The 17,838-nt window shown below is 44.1% G+C and overlaps 1 protein-coding gene across 2 annotated transcripts; it reads right to left on the bottom strand.

The window, feature by feature from the left end:
* Positions 1 to 1,144: 1,144 nt before the first annotated feature.
* Positions 1,145 to 17,342, bottom strand: OCIAD2 (OCIA domain containing 2). Of its 2 annotated transcripts, none has more exons than XM_045815964.2 (7): positions 17,177 to 17,342; positions 14,921 to 15,048; positions 8,567 to 8,663; positions 7,317 to 7,370; positions 3,966 to 4,013; positions 2,869 to 2,986; positions 1,145 to 1,363 (listed from the first exon to the last, which is right to left on the bottom strand). In XM_045815964.2, the coding sequence occupies exons 2-7, from the start codon at positions 14,984 to 14,986 to the stop codon at positions 1,282 to 1,284; spliced, it is 465 nt and encodes a 154-aa protein (XP_045671920.1). In that variant the 5' UTR covers positions 14,987 to 15,048; positions 17,177 to 17,342; the 3' UTR covers positions 1,145 to 1,281. The 2 variants fall into 2 exon arrangements, with proteins under 2 accessions (XP_045671920.1, XP_045671921.1); XM_045815965.2 differs by lacking the exon at positions 17,177 to 17,342 and adding an exon at positions 16,398 to 16,518.
* Positions 17,343 to 17,838: the final 496 nt, after the last annotated feature.

The following is a 17,838-nucleotide window of genomic DNA, read 5'->3' as shown; positions in this document are numbered from 1 at the left end:
TCCATGAAGCAGGATGTTGGCTCTGTGTTCTGATGGACAGAAATAGCACTTTATCAACTGAAAGACCAGGATATGTACTATCCAGGAGACGAAGTCAAAATCACTCCATTTCAGACACTTAACGTTCACTTAAAAATAAAAACTCCCAAATATTTTTGATATTTAAAATGAAATATTTTATATCACCTTCTGATGAGATTTCGCTTTTTACCTCCATGGTATAGGTTTCAAGCTGTATTAAGTAAAATACAAACACACACACACACACACACACACACACACACACACACACTATATATATATATATATATATATATATGTATATAAATGGTGACACATAAGGTATTTTCCTGAGAAAATGCAAAGATGCAAGGGAAATTTCTATGTAGGGCTCAGACAACTTGCCATAAAACACAAGGTCCCCAGTGAAGAGGTTGGTTGGTTGTTTTTTTCATGTAAAAAACCTGGCAGGAGGATAGGAATCCGCCTCCTGGGGTTGGACTGCCTGCTTCTAAGCTCCGTGTAGCCCTAAAAATTTATCATTCCATGAATTAATTCTTCCGGTGATTGTTGCCATAAACAAACTGCTCCTTGGGAGAGGAGAGGCAATTTGGAAAGTCATATATACTTATATACAGGCCCCTAGCGGTATACAAAAGAGCCCCGTTCTTTAGTACTGACAATGAGCACGCAGCCATTAGCTAAACAAGTAACCTAAAGATGACGGGCTTTGCCAAAACTTTACCACACCGATGACGCATAAAGGACAGTGGATTCAGATTCCAACTCTTTCAAGGGAAACATTTTTTTATTAAATTAAAAATCTTCGTCCCTACATCTTAGAAAGCACTACTCAAGCCTGTAAGACACAATCTTTCTTGCCCTTTGTTTCTGCCTCTATACACACTGGCTTTCTGTGGGGCATGACTTCCCCAGTTCCCCAACATTCATTCCTATCCTCTATCAGAGATCTTAAAACCCTGAACAAAGGCAGAGTGAAAGAATAGATCAGAGAAGACTCCAAGATCTTTTAATTCAGCTGTAAGCAATGCCACATAGTTTCTTTTTTGGTGTGTGAATGCGCCTGACATGTTCTCAGATAGCAGACAAACATACACTGCTCAATTCAACTGAGAATCTTCCACAGAAAGCACTTCAAAAGAGTGAGAGAATCACAATGTTTCTATTCCACTATAGGTATATTATTTTAAAGTACACTTGAAATTTTAAATGTGTCCAAATTCAGAGGTTTAAGAAACACCAAAAGCCATAGATACAAGTTTAGGAAGCTGAAGGCTGTGAACTTCCCTTCTCATGTAATCCATGCTTAATTTTGCATTCCTCACAGGTGAGCAGGCAGTGCCTAGAATGGAGGCAAAAACAGAAGTTTGTGTTTTGACACTGGAAGGTCTAGTCTTAACACAACATTACTGGCAGACATTTCCTTTTTTTTTTTTCTTTTTTTCTTTCTTTCTCTCTCTTTCTTTCTCTCTTTCTTTCTTTCTTTCTTTCTTTCTTTCTTTCTTTCTCTCTTTCTTTCTTCTTTCCTTCCTTCCTTCCTTCCTTCCTTCCTTCCTTCCTTCCTTCCTTCCTTCCTGAGAGCTCAAGCAGAGAGGGTGGTGGGGGGAGAGGGAGAGGGAGAGAGAGAATCTCAAGCAGACTCCCTGCAACACGTGAGCCCAGCACAGGGCTTGATCCTACGACCTTGAGATCATGACCTGAGCCTAAATCAAGAGTCAGATGCTTAACCAAGTGAGCCACCCAGGCACTCCCTGAGAGACATTTTCTATGTTAAAGTTCACAAGCCTAATTTTTTAAAGTAAAAATAGGAGCCATTTCTTGGTTTGAGACCTCCAGAATTTCATCCCCCAAAAAAGGGCCAATAATGATCTTCATGTCCAATGTTTTCACAGTTTTCTTGCTGCCTCTTGAATAGAATCCACTGTGACAAGTCAGGGTCTTTAGAGAAATGTGTCCCCACCACTAATCCTATAAATACTCTCGTAGAAATAGCTATTATTCACTGAGCACTTACTGTCATAAATAATCATTTCTATTCCTTTTAACATGCCATGAAAATAGTTCTGATCACCACTTTCTACAGAGGAGAACACTGAAGATCAGAGAGTATAAGAATCTTGTCCAAGGTTACCCAGCTTTGTAAGTGGTAGAACTGGTTCCCACCTAGGTACTCCAACCGCAGAGGGAATGCCCTTAAGTCCACAGTCCTGCGGCTCACACCTCTGAGTGACAGTCATGATACACATTAACTTAGAAGGGCTCTGAGAAGTCCTGCAGCACAGAAACCTGTTCCCCTTCTGTGTGGCCCCGTGATGGCAGAAGCCATGTCCGCTGACGAAGGTATTCTTTAGAGACCTGAACAATGCCTTGTTATATATATAGTTAGAAAACTGTTTAATATTATAAGTGGGGAAAGGGCCTTCGTTGAACTTTTTATAAGTATCTTCTTTACAATCCCTCAATCAAAAAGATTACAAACGTGTTGCAACAGTATGGATGGAGCAAGAGTAGTGTGCTAAGCAAAATAAGTCCGTCAGAGAAAGACAAATATCATAGGATTTCATTCATATGTGGAATTTAAGAAACAAAACAAATGAACAAAGGAAAAAAAAAAGAGAGAGATAAATCAAGAAACAGACTCTCAACTATAGAGAACAAATAGATGGTTACCAGAGGGAAGGTGGGTGAAAGAGGGGATTAGAGGACACTTATCATCATGAGCACTGAGTAATGTACAGAAGTGCTGAATCCCTATATTGTACACCTGAAACTAATAGAACACTGTATGTTAACTGTACTGGAATTAAAGTAAAAAACTTAATAACATTTTCTTAGAAAGTTACAAACCTGTTATGACCTGGACCAAAACCAGCCCCACGCAGCTGATCTTCAACAGAATGGAATTTACTCTGGCATACTCGTATGTATGATGCCTTTCCAAGGGCAAATCCCAAGAGACCCGCAACTGTAAAAGCAGGTTAGGAAAGATCATTTAAAAGTTCAGAATCTCCTCCATTAATTATCTTCTAGAACTTTCTACATGAACCGTAGTAATTTTTACCTGAAAAGTACCACGATAAATCAATGAACAAAATCTCTGCGAATGAATCTCCCTATTAAAGAGCAGGATTGGGAAATGGAGACTTTCTGATCTCCTCAGTTTGGAGCTGGTGGTAGAAGGGCCAGGATAGAGGAAGCAAAGGTGCTATCTCAGAGACCGGCAGCCAGAAGGAGGCCCAGCTGGCAAATAAATGTCTGAGGCCACCAGGGAAGGAAGGGATGGGGTTTGGGTTGTGACTATAGGTAGCTTCCAAATTCCTTGGCAGGAATTCCCCTCAACTCTCTTGATGGGTTAGAGTAGGGGGAGCTGTAATCCATCCTGCCTGCAGGGAGAGGTCACGAGGCAGAGGGAACCTCCTAGGGGAGAAATATCCCACCTGCTCTTCTTGCTGGGAATGAGGTTTCAGGCTGTACACTGGACTGCGTCTTCCTTGTACGTAACAGGTCTATGTATAATGAGTGGAATAAGATGAACCCCCAAGTTCACGGTAAATGTATTATTAGAAAGTCCCCGATTTAAAAAAATTTTTCATTTGCTAGGTCCACTATAGACAATATTTTGAAAAAACTAGCCAAAAGACAAAAAAATTAAAACCCCTCATGGCTCTATCATTCAGAGGCTCTGTTGTTGGTCTCTCTTGTATATCCTGCCCTAGTCCAGACTTTATAGAGGCTTGTTGAAGTTGGGGTCCCTACTGCTCAGCCTTCTATCAGAAAGTGTTGCATGAACTAGGAATTGCAGAGACAAAAAATGGAGACTGATTTTTCAGAGAGTCGATACAGGCAGTTTGGTCAGCCTGACATCCATATGTCAGGTTGCTATAAACATCTGTAAAATGAATCTTTCTTTCTTTCTTTTTTTTTTTTTTACTTCTATAACTTACGTGCAACTTTGGGCAACGATCCAAATCTTGGGTTAGATGCTAAATAACCTAAGGAGTAATATAGAAATACGATATTATTTCATTTTATAACTTAACCTAATTTATAAAGAAACCTTCAAAGTTTAAGATACACACAGATTCTCAATCTAAAGAGATGATTTTTAAAGAGTTCTAAGTCAATTCTTGATTGAACTTAACTCTCGAATAACCTTTCTTGGCAAGCAGCAAGTATTAGTTTGCCAAAATGTATAGGAAAAGAATATGAAACAGAAAATTCAAGACGGATTTAAAGATGTCAAGGCAGGGCGGGGGTGGGGGAAGGGTACCTGGATGGCTCAGCTAGTTGAATGCTGCCTCTTGGTTTCCATTCAAGTCATGATCTCAGGGTCCTGAGATCAAGCCCCATGTCAGGCTCTGGGCTCAGCACAGAGTCCACTCGGGATTCTCTCCGTTTCCCTCTGCCCCTCCCCCAGCTCATGCTGTCTCACATTTCCGTGCTTTCTCTCTCTCTAAATAAGTAAAATCTTAATAAACAAATAAAGATATCAAGGTGGGGCTCCTGGCTGCACAATCCCTGCAGCATGTGACTCCTGATCTCGGGGTTGTAAGTTCGAGCCCCATGTTGGATGTGGAGATTACTTTAAAAATAAAATCTTTAAAAAATAAAAAAGCTATCAAGGCAAAGGTGGAGCTAACAACTTAGTTCCAAGCAATTAGGCATTGCCTCCTCCTCTTTTTAAGTAACTCAACACAGAGTCTCAGTTTAGAGATTCATTATATATATCATAATTTTTAAATGAAAACATTAAAATCTGTGGTAGGCAGAGTTATGGTCTCCCAAAGATATATGACCACATCCCAATCCCTGAAAACTATGAAGAAAATGGAATTAAGGTTGCTAATCAGATAACTTTTTTTTTTTTTAAGATTTTATTTATTTGTCAGAGAGACAGAGCACAAGCAGGGGGAGCAGCAGGCAGAGGGAGAAGCAGATTCCCTACTGAGCAGGGAGCCTGATGCAGGACTCGATCCCAGGACCCTGGGACCATGACCTGAGCCAAAGGCAGATGCCCAACCGACTGAGCCACCCAGGCGTCCCCAGATAACTTTAAAATAGGAAGACTATCCTGGATTATTGCGTTGGACTCAATGTAATCAAGATGTAATCATCTTGGATTGTAGAAGAGGGATTCGGAGAAAGAACCAGACAGATGGCAGGATGAGAAGAACTTGCCTCAGTGTTGCTGGCTTTGCAGACAGAGGAAGGGGCCATGCGCCAGGGAATGTGGGTGGTCTCTAGAAGTGGAAAGGGAAAGGAAGCCCAGACCAACCTTCCCCGCCTCCCAAGGAAGGTAGCATTGCCAGCACTTTGACTTCTGCCCACTGAGACCTGTTTTGGACTTCCGACCTCCAAAACTGTGAGATAACAAATTTGTATTGTTTTAAGCCACTATGCTGGTGGTTATTCATCAGAGCAGCCACAGAAAACTAGCACACAAACCTGGGAAAGTGTATTTGCACACTTGCAGGACACTGTAGATTTTAAGCCGTTTAATATCTATAAAACATAATCCCTACAGATGTTGTGGCCATATTTTTTTGTTGTCAGAAATGGTCTGATTGCTACTGATTGATGAATATATTTCTATAAAAAGCCTATCTTTGAGCTATAAAAATGAAATCGGGGCGCCTGGGTGACTTAGCTGGTTGAACAGACAACTCGATTTTGGCTCAAATCATGATCTCAGGGTCCTGGGATCGAGCCCCATATCGGGCTCCATGCTCAGTGGGGCGTCTGCTTGAGGATTTGTCTCCCTCTCTCTCTGCCCGTCTCCCCACTCGTGATCTCTCTCTCTAAAATAAATAATAAATCTTAAAAAAGTGAAATATTTAATAAATCACCTTTAAAGAGTAATATTGAGTGAAATGTGATTCTCCTAGATATATGACATAGATGGTCTTTGAGACCCCAAAAAGAATGAGAACATTTTCCCTCATGTTTGCTGGGTATAATACTCTTTTGAAAGTCCTGGTAGTCAGCAGTCTTCAGTATACTGGGCTTCAACAAAGTCAGGGGCCTTCTTGTTATCTGGGGCCCAAGCAAGGCCTAAAGGGGCTCTGAGAGATGGAGATAAGAAGAAAGAAGAGAGTCAGACAGGAAAAGTGGAAAACTCTAAGAGGCAGGGAGAAGCCATGTGGGGAAATGCTGGACGGCTGCTAGTTCTCTGGATCTGTGTTCAAATTAGACAGGTGTCCTTCCTCAGGCAGATGCAGCCTCTTGCCAGGACGAAGGGCATGATGGGCAGAGTGCGGTGGATTTCCGCACCCCGCGTCTCCTCTTTGGAACACGCTTCTGTGGAAGACAATCTGTCTAAGCGTCTGTGGAGCCCCAGGGAGACACAGGGACTCTGGCACAGAGAAAGGCACTGCACTGGTTTCCTGGGCTCTAACAACTTATCAACAACCTAGTGGTTTAAAGCAACACAAATCTGTGACTTTACAGTGCTGGAGGTAGAGGCTCAAAATGGGTCTCACTGGGTGACTCGATCCATTTGGGTGGCTACCCCAAAATATGGCAGTCTGGGGGGCTTATCAACAACCAAAATTAATTCTCAGTTCCGGAGGCCGAAGTCCAAGATCAGGCGTCAGCATGGTTGGGTGAGGGCCCACTTTGGGGTCGCAGACTTCCTGTTATCATCATGGGCTGGCAGGGGCTAGGGAGCTCGCTGGACCTCTTTTCCAAGGGCACTAATCCCCTTCATGAGGGCTCCACCTCCCTGCCAAAGACCCCATCTCCTAATACCCTTGCATGGGGTGTTAAGAGTTCAACATGTGAATTCAGACCATGGTACTGGGCTCACATCAAGGTATTGGCAGAGCCTCATTCTTTCTGGAGGCCCTAGGGTTTCTTGCCTTTCCAGCTTCTAGAGGCCAGTCACATCCGTGGACTCATGGGCCCTTCCTCCATCTTCACAGCCAGCAATGTCGAACTGAGCCCTTCTTGTGCTGCTACCCCTCTGGTTCCGTCTTCTGATTCACTCTTGTATTTCTAATGACACTTGATTACACTGGGCCCATCCAGAGAATCCAGAATAATCTCTTTTAAGGTCAGCTGCTGAACGCCCTTAATTCCACCTGCCACTTTAATCTCCCTTTGCCACGTAACCTCATACAGCCACTCGTTCTGGAGGTTAGGACATCTTCGGGAAGGGTGGACTTGGCTGAAAATTAGCAAAACCCTGCACAAATAAATCTTTCTCCAAAAAACAAACGCCAACCGCCAATAAGCTGTCCAGAGGCTCGGTGAAAACTGGGCTTTCTTAAGTTTAATTAATAGATCTAGAATCTTACCTTGGTGGACTAGTCCTTGGGTGGCAAGCATGCTCACAAGAGAAAAAGGCAGAGCTGTAAAAGAAAAATGCCCCTCAATATTGCTATTTTAAAGCTTGGCACCTCATCCAGGAGTCAGGGGAAATTAGGGTTTTTTTTCTCTTACCTACCTTGGCAAGGAGTTTTCAGTCCTTCGTTATTTTACTTATTCAACAAATATTTATTAAACACCGCGTGCAGAATTTTCTTGAGATCTTCCCCAGTCACTCAACCTGAAGCCCAGCATTAAGGGGACAAAACCTACCCCCGTGCTATTCCCTCTCCGCCATCCACCTTTACTGAATGCCCACCGCGCCCCAGATTCGGAGCACGACATACGACGAAGACATCTTGGTGTGTGCGCACTTAGCCATTGAACTTGGGAGCTGCCTTTAGCTGTGTCTTTTGAAATTTTCAATCCTACGTAGAAGTTAAAAAAACAACACAATAAACGCCTTCACACCCCATCTAGGACCATTCCTAGCTTTCATCTTGAGTGCTACTTTGCGGCACAATTTGGAAATGTCGATTTTCTGAAGATTACAAGATTATCATACTCATGTTAAACATGGGTGATGTTGAGCTACGATTTTTAAAACAGGCAAGTTAGTCTGGCAAAGGCAGTTTCCAGTTCTATCAAAATGCAACACTTCTTCCAAGAGCAGAGAGCGCTGATAAACATCTAGCTCTTCCTAGCAACCGCGAAAAATCGAACAGCAACCGGTGTCTCCGCTCCTATCTACCTCCTGGTAGACAAATGGGTCATACTGAATGCTGATCTACTAGTACTTACTTAAGTTACTGATTCATAGGTTGTAAAAAAAAAAAAAAAAAAACACCATGAATTTCTAGGAGCACAATCAATAATCACGTATAATGAATATCAAGTTCTAAAATGTTACTTCCCAAACAATTGACGCTGAACTTGACTGATCTGAGAAATCAAAATGCATATTTCAAAGTATAAACTATCCCAATGCTGCAAAACATTGGGACTATATCTATAGGCTCTATCATGACATTTTCAAATGGCAGATCATGAATTTTTTAAATTGGAAGGGACTTAAAGGCACAGCGTGAATTCACACCCTCATCTTATATAAGCCAGGCCTGGCAAGAGAAGTGCAAAGTCCCTGCTCAGAAGTGAATCGTAACCATCATTCTAAGGTAACACTTGGGCAGTTTACTGCAGCAAATATCGCGTTAACAAAGATTAAGAGGGGTGCAATTACCTCTCTTCCAGAAACTTTCTTCTTGACATTCTCGGATAATCTTTGAAATCTCTCCTCTGTGGATGTGCAGTTTTGATTTTGGACAAAATAATAGACTCTGTAAGGAAAGTTATATGGTGAGTTGACCGGAACCATTAGCAAAGCATCTGGTCTGTTTTCCCTAGAGGAGTGCGGGGAGGACTCTGGACTCTGGTCACACAGCGCGTATCCTGTGTGGCTGCTGCCGAGTGATGACCAGTCTCAGCCACTGCCTTCCAGCTCGGAGCGCTGGGTGGATTTAGGAGGGAAAGAATGGCTGTTGGAGAAGCAGACTGATTGACTGCCCGCAAGCATGGAACAGATACCTGGTCAGAATGAATTACCGCTGAGGCCCTAATTTCTAGCTTACCTCCAGCCTCCGTCCACGTGGCCCGCTCTCCCTGCAAGGCTACTCACTCCCTTCGCCTGCCTGGTGTCCTTAAAACCCAATTCAGTGTTGCCCCCTGGGTGAAGAAGAGATTTCCCCTAAAGCACAATGTTTATGTATCTGGGATTGCATTCAGAGCAGGGTAGGGCAAGTTGGCTATTTTCAGACCTGGTGTTCCAACTCCCCTATTTATACTGTTGTAAGCATTTTAAGGCTAGGAACTCATCAACAGACTGCTTTTTATTTGTCTACATACTCTACTTTCTGTCTTAACAGGTTCTTTTTACACGTTTATAAGTGCTCTGCACATAATTTCCGGTGGACCTCCTGACCTGGCTGACGTGATCATTTTTCCTAAATCTATAGTATTCTCTTTATCGTATCGATACGCTATAATCTGGACTAACTCCATTATTTATGACCTTTCCCCTTTTGTGGGCATATATTATTCACTCATGCTTCCCTACACTCTCTGTTCTCGTTCTCCTCTGCCCATCACTGCCATTCTGGGGGTTGAATGTGGCTCATTTGGTGGTATGCATTGTCGCCAAATGTTCATTGTTGCGGGTATGTGCACCTTTTTTATGCCAATGGCATTGCTTTATATACTTAATTTTACTTAAAAAATGTTCTCAACTCAGCTCTATGCTCTTAAGATCTATCCATGTGGCTTATAGATCTAGGTCACTCTTTTAACTGCTAATTCTCCAGCATGCCTCCAAGTCCCCACCACCACTTGTCCCCGGTGAGGACATTTGCAGATAGATACCTAGAAGTAAAATAGAGGACACGTGTGTTCCTGATTTGACAAAGTCTTGCTGGAGTTCTATCCCCAGTGGCTGCATCGGTATCCACTCACACCAGCAGTGCCCGAACGCTCCTCTAAGCCCACAGAGCCCAAGAGCTAGTTAAGCTGGATTCAAAGCAGGTTAGAGTAAGGAACAGATTTTGTAACATCTGGCATTATCCAGTGTTCTAAATGTTGACAGTCTAATAGATACAATGTAATATTTTACTCTTATCTGCATTTCTCTGATAACTAATGTGTTTGAGAGTCTACATATTTTCAGCCAGAATGCCTTTTCTCCTCGAATGTTGAGGCAATCCCTCAAGTAACCTGGGTTGTCATCTTGTGTTATACAGTGGCTCAATGCTTTTTCATTGTGGTAAAATACACAAAATATCATACTTATCATTTTAGCCATTTTAAAGTACACAGTCCATGGCATTAAGTACATCCACAATGTGGTACAGCCACAACCCCCATCTAGTTCCAGAACGTTTTCATCACCCCAAAAGGAAATTCCATACTCATTAAGGAGTCTCTCCTCATTCCCTGCTTCCCCCCAACCCTTAGCTCCCTGACCATCATGAATCTGCTTTCATGGATATGTATGGATATGTAAGTGGCATCACACATTAAGTTTCCTTTTGTGGCTGTCTTCTCTCCCTTTGCATAATGTTTTCATGCTTCATCCATGTTGTAGCATGTATCAGTAATTCATTCCTCTTCGTGGCTCAAGAATATTCCATTGTATGGACATACCACGTTTTGTTTATCCAGTCATCTACTGATGGATATTTGGGTCATTTCCACCTGTTGGCTATTGTGAATACAGCTGCTCTGAACATGAATGTGCAACTTTTGTTTGAACACCCATCCTCAATTCTGTTGGGCCACATGGTAATTCTATGCTTAACTTGTTGAGAAACTGCCAAACTGTTCTCCCCAGCAGTTGCACACTGTACGATCCCATCAACAGAGGATGAGGGTTCCAAACTTTCCATATTCTTGTCAACACTTCTTGTTTTCTCTTTTGTTTCTGTTCTTTTCAAACTAGCACATTAAATTTTTTAATATAAATTATTTAGTTTATTTAAGCTAAATAAATTAAATTGTTTCTGTTTTGAATTATGGTCATGCTAGTGATTGTGAAATGGTATCACACTGTGGTTTTGATTTGCATTTCCCTAACGACCAAGGACACCGATCATCTATTCATTTGCTTGCTGGCCATTCATATATTTTTCTTGGAGAAATACCTATTTAAGTCCTTCGCACATTTTTTTAAGTTGGGCTGCCTGTCATGTTGTTGTTGAGCTGTCAAAGCTCTTTGTATATTGTGGATACTACACCCTTATCAGATATGTGATTTGAAAATAATTTTTTCCATCTCTGGGTGGTTCATTCATTTTTTAAAAAACAAATTTTATTTAATTTGTTCTTTGCTATACAACTCACACTTGTATTTCCTTGTTTGTGAATTATTTATGTAGGATGTCTGCCACTTACCTCTTGGATTTTTAGTGTTTTTCTTGAGGAGCAGCTCTTTGGCTTTTGAGTTTTGCCTTGCTGATTTTGTCAATGTTCCTTTTTGAACTCTTTGTGGTAGATGTCAATGTGGATGATGGTCGCCATTTCTTTTTTTTTTTTTTTTTAAGTAAAAGGGAAATTTATTGGCTCATACAATTGTTAAGTCCATGGGTGGAGATGTTTGCATTTAAGCCTAATTAAATCCAGAAGCTCAAACAATAATAGCAGCTTATCCATCTCTTGGATCTATCCAAACATCTATTTGTTTTTTCGTCTCTCTTCCTGTTGGCCTCATTCTCTCATGCCTGAGACAGGATATCAAGGAAGGTCTGGTCCCTGGGCTTTCAGCCTACAGTCCTTAAGAATAAACACACTGTCCAGCGTCTACACTTGGAGTCTCTGTGGAAGCACTCTGATCGGCTCAGCTTATGTCACAAGACCATCCCTTAGCCCAATCCTTACCGATAAAATATCGGAGTCCCATGGTTAGGTAAACCCCAGCCCTATGCCCGTTACTGTCACTCCCAGGCCAGCCATAACCAGATGGGATAAGGGTGGGGTAAAGCCCACCAGAAATGGAGATGCTAAACAGAAAAAAGATCATAAATATTGACTGTGTCAAGGTTCACAGATTTCTCTGAGATAATGATGAATTGGTATTTGGTCAAGGCAAGAAGTATTTAAAATTGGATACAAAGGAAAACATTATTCTTGGCTTATCAGCTAGGAAAAATATTGGTTACCTGGGGAGAAAACAGTGTTTCCTCTTTAAAAAAAATAACTAGGGGGCGCCTGGGTGGCTCAGTCCTTAAACGTCTGCCTTTGGCTCAGGGTGTGATCCCAGCGTTCTGGGATCGAGCCCCACATCAGGCTCCTCCGCTAGGAGCCTGCTTCTTCCTCTCCGACTCCCCCTGCTTGTGTTCCCTCTCTCGCTGGCTGTCTCTGTCAAATAAATAAATAAAATCTTAAAAAATAAAATAAAAAATAAAAAAATAAAAAAAATAACTAGACTCTTCAAATTTGAAGAGAAGAAATATGTACTTAGCAACATATTAGCTGTGGATGAGAGGTAAATCCTATACCCTTTCTGAGTTTCAGTTTCCTTTCAGTAAAATGGAAGAATTTTTATTTTTCTTCTACCCTTTTAAGGAGAAAATTAGATGATGTATTTGAAGTACCTAGAGTGGACCTGCCACGTAACAGTTACTCAATACATGTTAAATCCATTATTCTCTATTATTTTCCTTCTCCCTTTTCCCTCCTGTCTACTGCAAAAGAGAAGGCATCAACTGGCCAGCTTTAGGGTGTTAAAGGTCCAAATACACTTGTCTCCACCTGTCCTGTATACACTCGCTCTAAATGAGTGGTTTTTAACTTAGATTATGCATTAAAGTCACCTGGAGAGCTCTTAGAACTCCTGACGCCCCGCTGCACCTAAGACAAATTGTCAGAATCTGGGACAGGGATTTGACTCGTACTTTTACGATTCTCCGGGTGATTCCAATGTATTGCCAAGGTTGAGAACTCTCTCTCTAAATTCCCATTCTTTTGGTATTTGATACACGTATTAGTGGTAAACTGTGTGGTTAATATTTCCCAAGTTTCGGGTCGTTTCCGTATTCTGGTGCTTTGACGTCTGGGGCTTTGCTGACCCTGGACAGCCAGCCTCCCTAGGTTTAGCCAACTCCTAGAGGTGGTGAACAACTCACCTGCGAGCGTGCTTTTCGAATACAAACAAACCGGTTTGGAGCCCACCGCTCCAACCACTTCCTTCATCGGGCCTTGACACTCCGACTGCACTCTACGTACACCCCTGGGCCCGGGACCGGCAGCGAGGGACAGAGAGCTCCCATATGCCTTCAACATGCTGAAATGATTCAGACTAGCCACTCCTCCAGTTGTTCACCCAGCCTCACCTGTCTCTCCCCATGGGCACTGCAACAAAGCCTCTGGCCCCACAGTCCCTCCGTCTCCCTGCCTCCCCACAGAGGCTTCCCGGAGTGGGCCTTCATGCTGTGTGTGTCCTCCTCTGCTTGGAAACCAAGTAACAAGCTCTCTTTGCAATGGCAACCGTCTCCTGATCCGGCCGTCTTACCGTGCTGCGGGGTTTCTATTAATACCCTATCTTTTAAAGCAGTTTCTTTTTTTTTTTTTCCGATGTAAAGCTCGATGATTCATTAGTTGCGTATAACACCCAGTGCACCATGCAATACGTGCCCTCCTTACTACCCATCACTGGTCTATCCCATTCCCCCACCCCCCTCCCCTCTGAGGCCCTCAGTTTGTTTCTCATAGTCCATAGTCTCTCATGTTTCATTCCCCCTTCTGATTACCCCCCCTTTCTTTATCCCTTTCTTCCCCTACCGGTCTTCCTAGTTCTTATGTTCCATAGATGAGAGAAATCATATGATAGTTGTCTTTCTCTGCTTGACTTATTTCACTTAGCATTATCTCCTCCAGTGCGATGGTCGCCATTTCTTGAGCACTTTCCCATGGGTCAAGCACTGTGCCAAGAACTTTATATGCACGATGACAAGATGGAAGGACCCCGTGGTACCTATGCCTTCAGAGTTCTACAAATAGCCCAAGTAGGCAAACCTCCATCTTCTGTCTTTACAACTCCCCATGGCACAGCACACGGATGATGGTGGTCAGGGTGAGTCACAATGGCGAGAGAAGGAACTGTTCTCCCTCTCCACTTACCTTAGCTCCTCAGCAAGCACTCCTTCTCCCCGTGTAAATATCTCTTCTTGGTTCTGCCTGTGGCTGCAGCAGAGGTAGGGAACACCTCCCTCCCTCCTCTGCTCCAAACACACCCATATATACATACACATCCAGGGTCAGGGACCCTGACCACTACAACTGCTGTGAGTCCTGCCGTCAAGACTGATGCTTCTGCATAGTCTCCCCGGAGGAGCTCTGGTGAGCCTTTCCTGTATAGCCATACATGTTTCATGGCTCTCTATTTCACAGAGGCAACTCAGGTGTCTATGTTCTTTTCCTTGTGACTTGATACCATTTGTCTGTTTGCTTCTCCTAAACTCTGCTCCTTAAACATCTCCTCCTTCATGAAACCATTTTTAGCTGGAAAGGTTGACGCTAGAGAACTTGAACTCCATTTACCCATCACAATACTTCCTCTTTGCTTCATGTATGTGTCACCGAAACACATGATATTCATTCTTCACTCTTTGAAAGACTGTGCCCTGTTAACACTAGGGTTCTCAATCCGACTGCTAATTTAGTAGTTACGGAACACCTGTCAGCACATATACTTAGTATGATCAGCCTTGGCAACAAAAATGTAAAAACAAGCATGACGTATCATTCTGTTAGATTCAATTAAGATTGTGCTCTGCTAAAGGAAACTTCTTCAGTCATTGACAGCCTACATAAGAGTTAGGCTGGGTCCTAAACAGGGAAGAATAAAGAAAGGATTTTACAAATAAAATTTTAAAAGCCACCTTTTCAAGGAAGCTAAAAAAATACTTTCCTTCCCCTTCCCATTGTCTCTGCACCCATCCAACAAAGTGCCAGACTGAAAACAGTAAGATGACTGCTCAAGGATAAGGTTTAAGGACAGTCCTATATGATGTTCCTCTTCAGCTGGCAGACTTCCGAATTAAAAATATACCTGCTTGCTTGGTGGTGGCAAATGGTGGCCTTTATCTTGGTTTCCGTGAGTAGACACTGAAGCCATGATGACTTTGTCTTTGCTTCTCTTCTGGTTGAGTGTGCTCAGCTCACTCGTTGACTCGATGTCTAAGGAAAGGAGAAGGGGGTCACTATGCTGACTCTGTCACTATTCAGTTGCTATGGCTGAATTTTATATCAACTTTAAAAACACCCCTAGTCTCAACTCACCAGTTTGGAAAACTTATTTTCATTTTGTCGTTAGTCTTAACCTCCGACCGCCTGAAAACTCATGTTCTAATGCACCTCCCCCACCAACACACACACATTAACTCACTACGGAGACAGATGAGATTCAGACTCGAGTGAAATGACACACTACGCATGGTTTTACCACTTATAATCGTGTCCTAAAAAAAGTTTCAACTCATTACAAGGTCACTAACTAGAACAAATATTTATTGAGCGTCTACTATGTGCCCGGCCAGGGAATACAAAGATGGATAAGACGAAATCAGTGCTGAAGGTGCTCCTGGTCTAAAGGGCAAGACAGACAAGTCAGCAGTTACCCAACATGCAAAGGGCTCCCTTACAGGTATGTACAGGGTACTAAGGAAGGAGCGGAAGAAAGGCCTATTCTCTCTGGTCAATTCTGAAGACACCAAAGACTAAGCCTCTTGAGCTTTCAAGGGGTGGATGGACTCCAGACGCAGGAAGACCAGTTTGGAAGGTGCTGTCATAGTCCAGCCAAGGAAATGAGGGGACCCGAACTAAGACCTTGGGGAAGGATAGAGATGATAAATTTGAGTTTGGAAATGTGGGAACTGGGTGCCTGTGGGGGCGTACGTTAGGTTAACCAGTAGGAATTAGAATATTTGATAATTTGGGTCTGGAGTTACAGATTAGGGATGGGGGGAAGAGGAATTTGGGAGTTGCTGTCATAAAAATGGTAAAGGTAAAGCAAGAAACATGAATAAGATTGTCTACAAAGAGTATTGAAAAATGTGAACATTGAGGCCAAGGGAATATCGACAAGAGAAGAAAAAGGGAACAAAACAGGCCAAGGAAATGACTGAGAAGGAATAGTTGATAACAGAGGGGTGGGAGTTTCTGAAGGAGAGAATGAATTATCAGTACCACATGGCTCAGAAAGGTGATTTGGCAAGGACAGGCATGTTTCCAGGTGGACCATGAACCCTCCCAATCCCACCCCACCAATGGCCACCACACCCTACAGCCCAGGCCACTTACTACCACTGATTTCCCCGCAAAGCGAACACCTTGTCATACTCAGTTCTGTTTCCTACTGAACTGCCAGCCATATGAACCAAAGGGACCATTATAAAGGCAGCAGGTGCATGCCCTACAGTGGAAAGTCCTGAAATCAGAGACCTGAATTCAGATCCTGACTCTACTCCTTGCTAGCCTTGTGCTTTGGGGCCAGTGATTTAATGTGTCTGTGGCCTCAGCTTTCTCACCTGTTAAGTGGGGGTAGTGGACACAGCAAGGGGCTCGAGGAGCTGTTGCAAGGATGAGGGATGAAGGCAGCGGATGCGGTCCCTAAAGCCCCAGCTCAGCACCCTGCACGCAGTGAGCCTGTGAGCAGTAAAAGGCAGCTCTGACCTCAGATTGACCCTGTTTCCTGACGAGCTCCAGGAAGTCTTCGCTGACCTAAAGCCAAATTAGATACTCTTGGCTCAGGAATTAGGCCGCGGCCTCCAATCAGGGAGCAAAGATACCAGACTCGGCTTCGGTGGTGAGGTTCCCCTCGCACCCGCTGAACCACCAGTCCGCATCTGAGCAAGCCTCCGGGGAGGGTCTCGCCTTGCGGGTGCAGCTCTCACCACCAGGCTCTGGCCTGGTCTGGGGTCCCTTCTCTTCCTCAGTGGTTGGGGCTGCACGAGCGCCGACACCTACGCAGGCTCCGGAAGCGAGGCTCGCCGCGGGACGAGGACCGGCGCGTGCTCAGATGGACGCGGAGGGAGGGGGGTCACCGCACTTTCTGGGGGCGGGGGAGGGAAGCCCGCAGGAGTCCACCCCATCTCCAGCCTGAGCCCGCTGCGCGACCCCAAGCCCCCCACGCTTGCCCGACCTGGGCCGGAGCCCGAGCCCGGCCCGGAGGAATTGGCAGGGACGACTCTGGATCCCCCGCCCCTGAGGACCCCGGCAGCGAAGCGGCAGAGGGCACCCCCCCCCCCCCCGCCGCCCGCCGCCAGCTCCTCGAGGTGCCTCCCCCTGTCACCCGGGGCCGGCTCACCTGAGCAGGTAGGGATCCGGAGCCAGCCTCCTTCCGCGACCGCCGCCGCAGCGGGACTGCCCCCGCCTCCCAGCGCCGTCCTCGCGCCCCTCGGCCGCCGGGTCCCCACTCTACTCTCCCCGCCGCCCGGTCCTCGCCTCTGGCGCAGCTGCCCCGGCCGCGTCTTTCTCCTCTTGCTCCGCCCCTCGGCTCGCTCAGCAAGTGCACCCCACCCCCGCCTGCGGTTCCTTTCTCTGTGGGTGACATCAGCCCCCACCCGCAACTGCTCAGGCTGAAATCCGGCGCTTAGAGGCTCCCACCTCACTCCGGAATCTGGACACCTGGTAGATTCTACCTCTTCGATGTAGTTCAAATTAATCTTTTCGTCCCAACAATAATGGCAACAACCATCTACTGAACGCGCCCTTCCTGGGTCAAGTGTTTACTTTCACTTACAGGCAATCTTTTTTTTTTTTTTTTTTTGGAGATATAATTGACATATATCATTGTATTAATTTTAGATGTATAACATAAAGATTAGATATTTGTATACATTGTGAAATGAGCACCAATAAGTCTAGTTAACATCCCTCAGTATAAACACCCCCCCCCCCAATTTTTTCCCTTTGGATGAAGACTTCTAAAATCTCTCTTAGCAACTTTTTTTAAAAGTTTCATTTGTT

The sequence above is a fragment of the Ursus americanus genome, chromosome 8 (genome assembly GCF_024610735.1).
Source record: "Ursus americanus isolate L20-20 chromosome 8, mUrsAme1.1.p, whole genome shotgun sequence".
NCBI classification, from domain to species: domain Eukaryota; kingdom Metazoa; phylum Chordata; class Mammalia; order Carnivora; family Ursidae; genus Ursus; species Ursus americanus.
The sequence above is the reverse complement of the archived record's forward strand: the minus strand, read 5'-3'. Positions and strand labels throughout refer to the sequence as shown.

Excerpts from the sequence above, each read along its gene's own strand:
- OCIAD2 (XM_045815964.2), bottom strand. The coding sequence starts at position 14,986 with ATGGCTTCAGTGTCTACTCACGGAAACCAAGATAAAGGCCACCATTTG. Across the intron at positions 8,664-14,920 it reads TGCCACCACCAAGCAAGCAG|AGTCTATTATTTTGTCCAAA; the intron begins GTATATTTTTAA and ends CTTTCCTTACAG. Across the intron at positions 7,371-8,566 it reads AGAAAGTTTCTGGAAGAGAG|CTCTGCCTTTTTCTCTTGTG; the intron begins GTAATTGCACCC and ends TTTCTTTTACAG.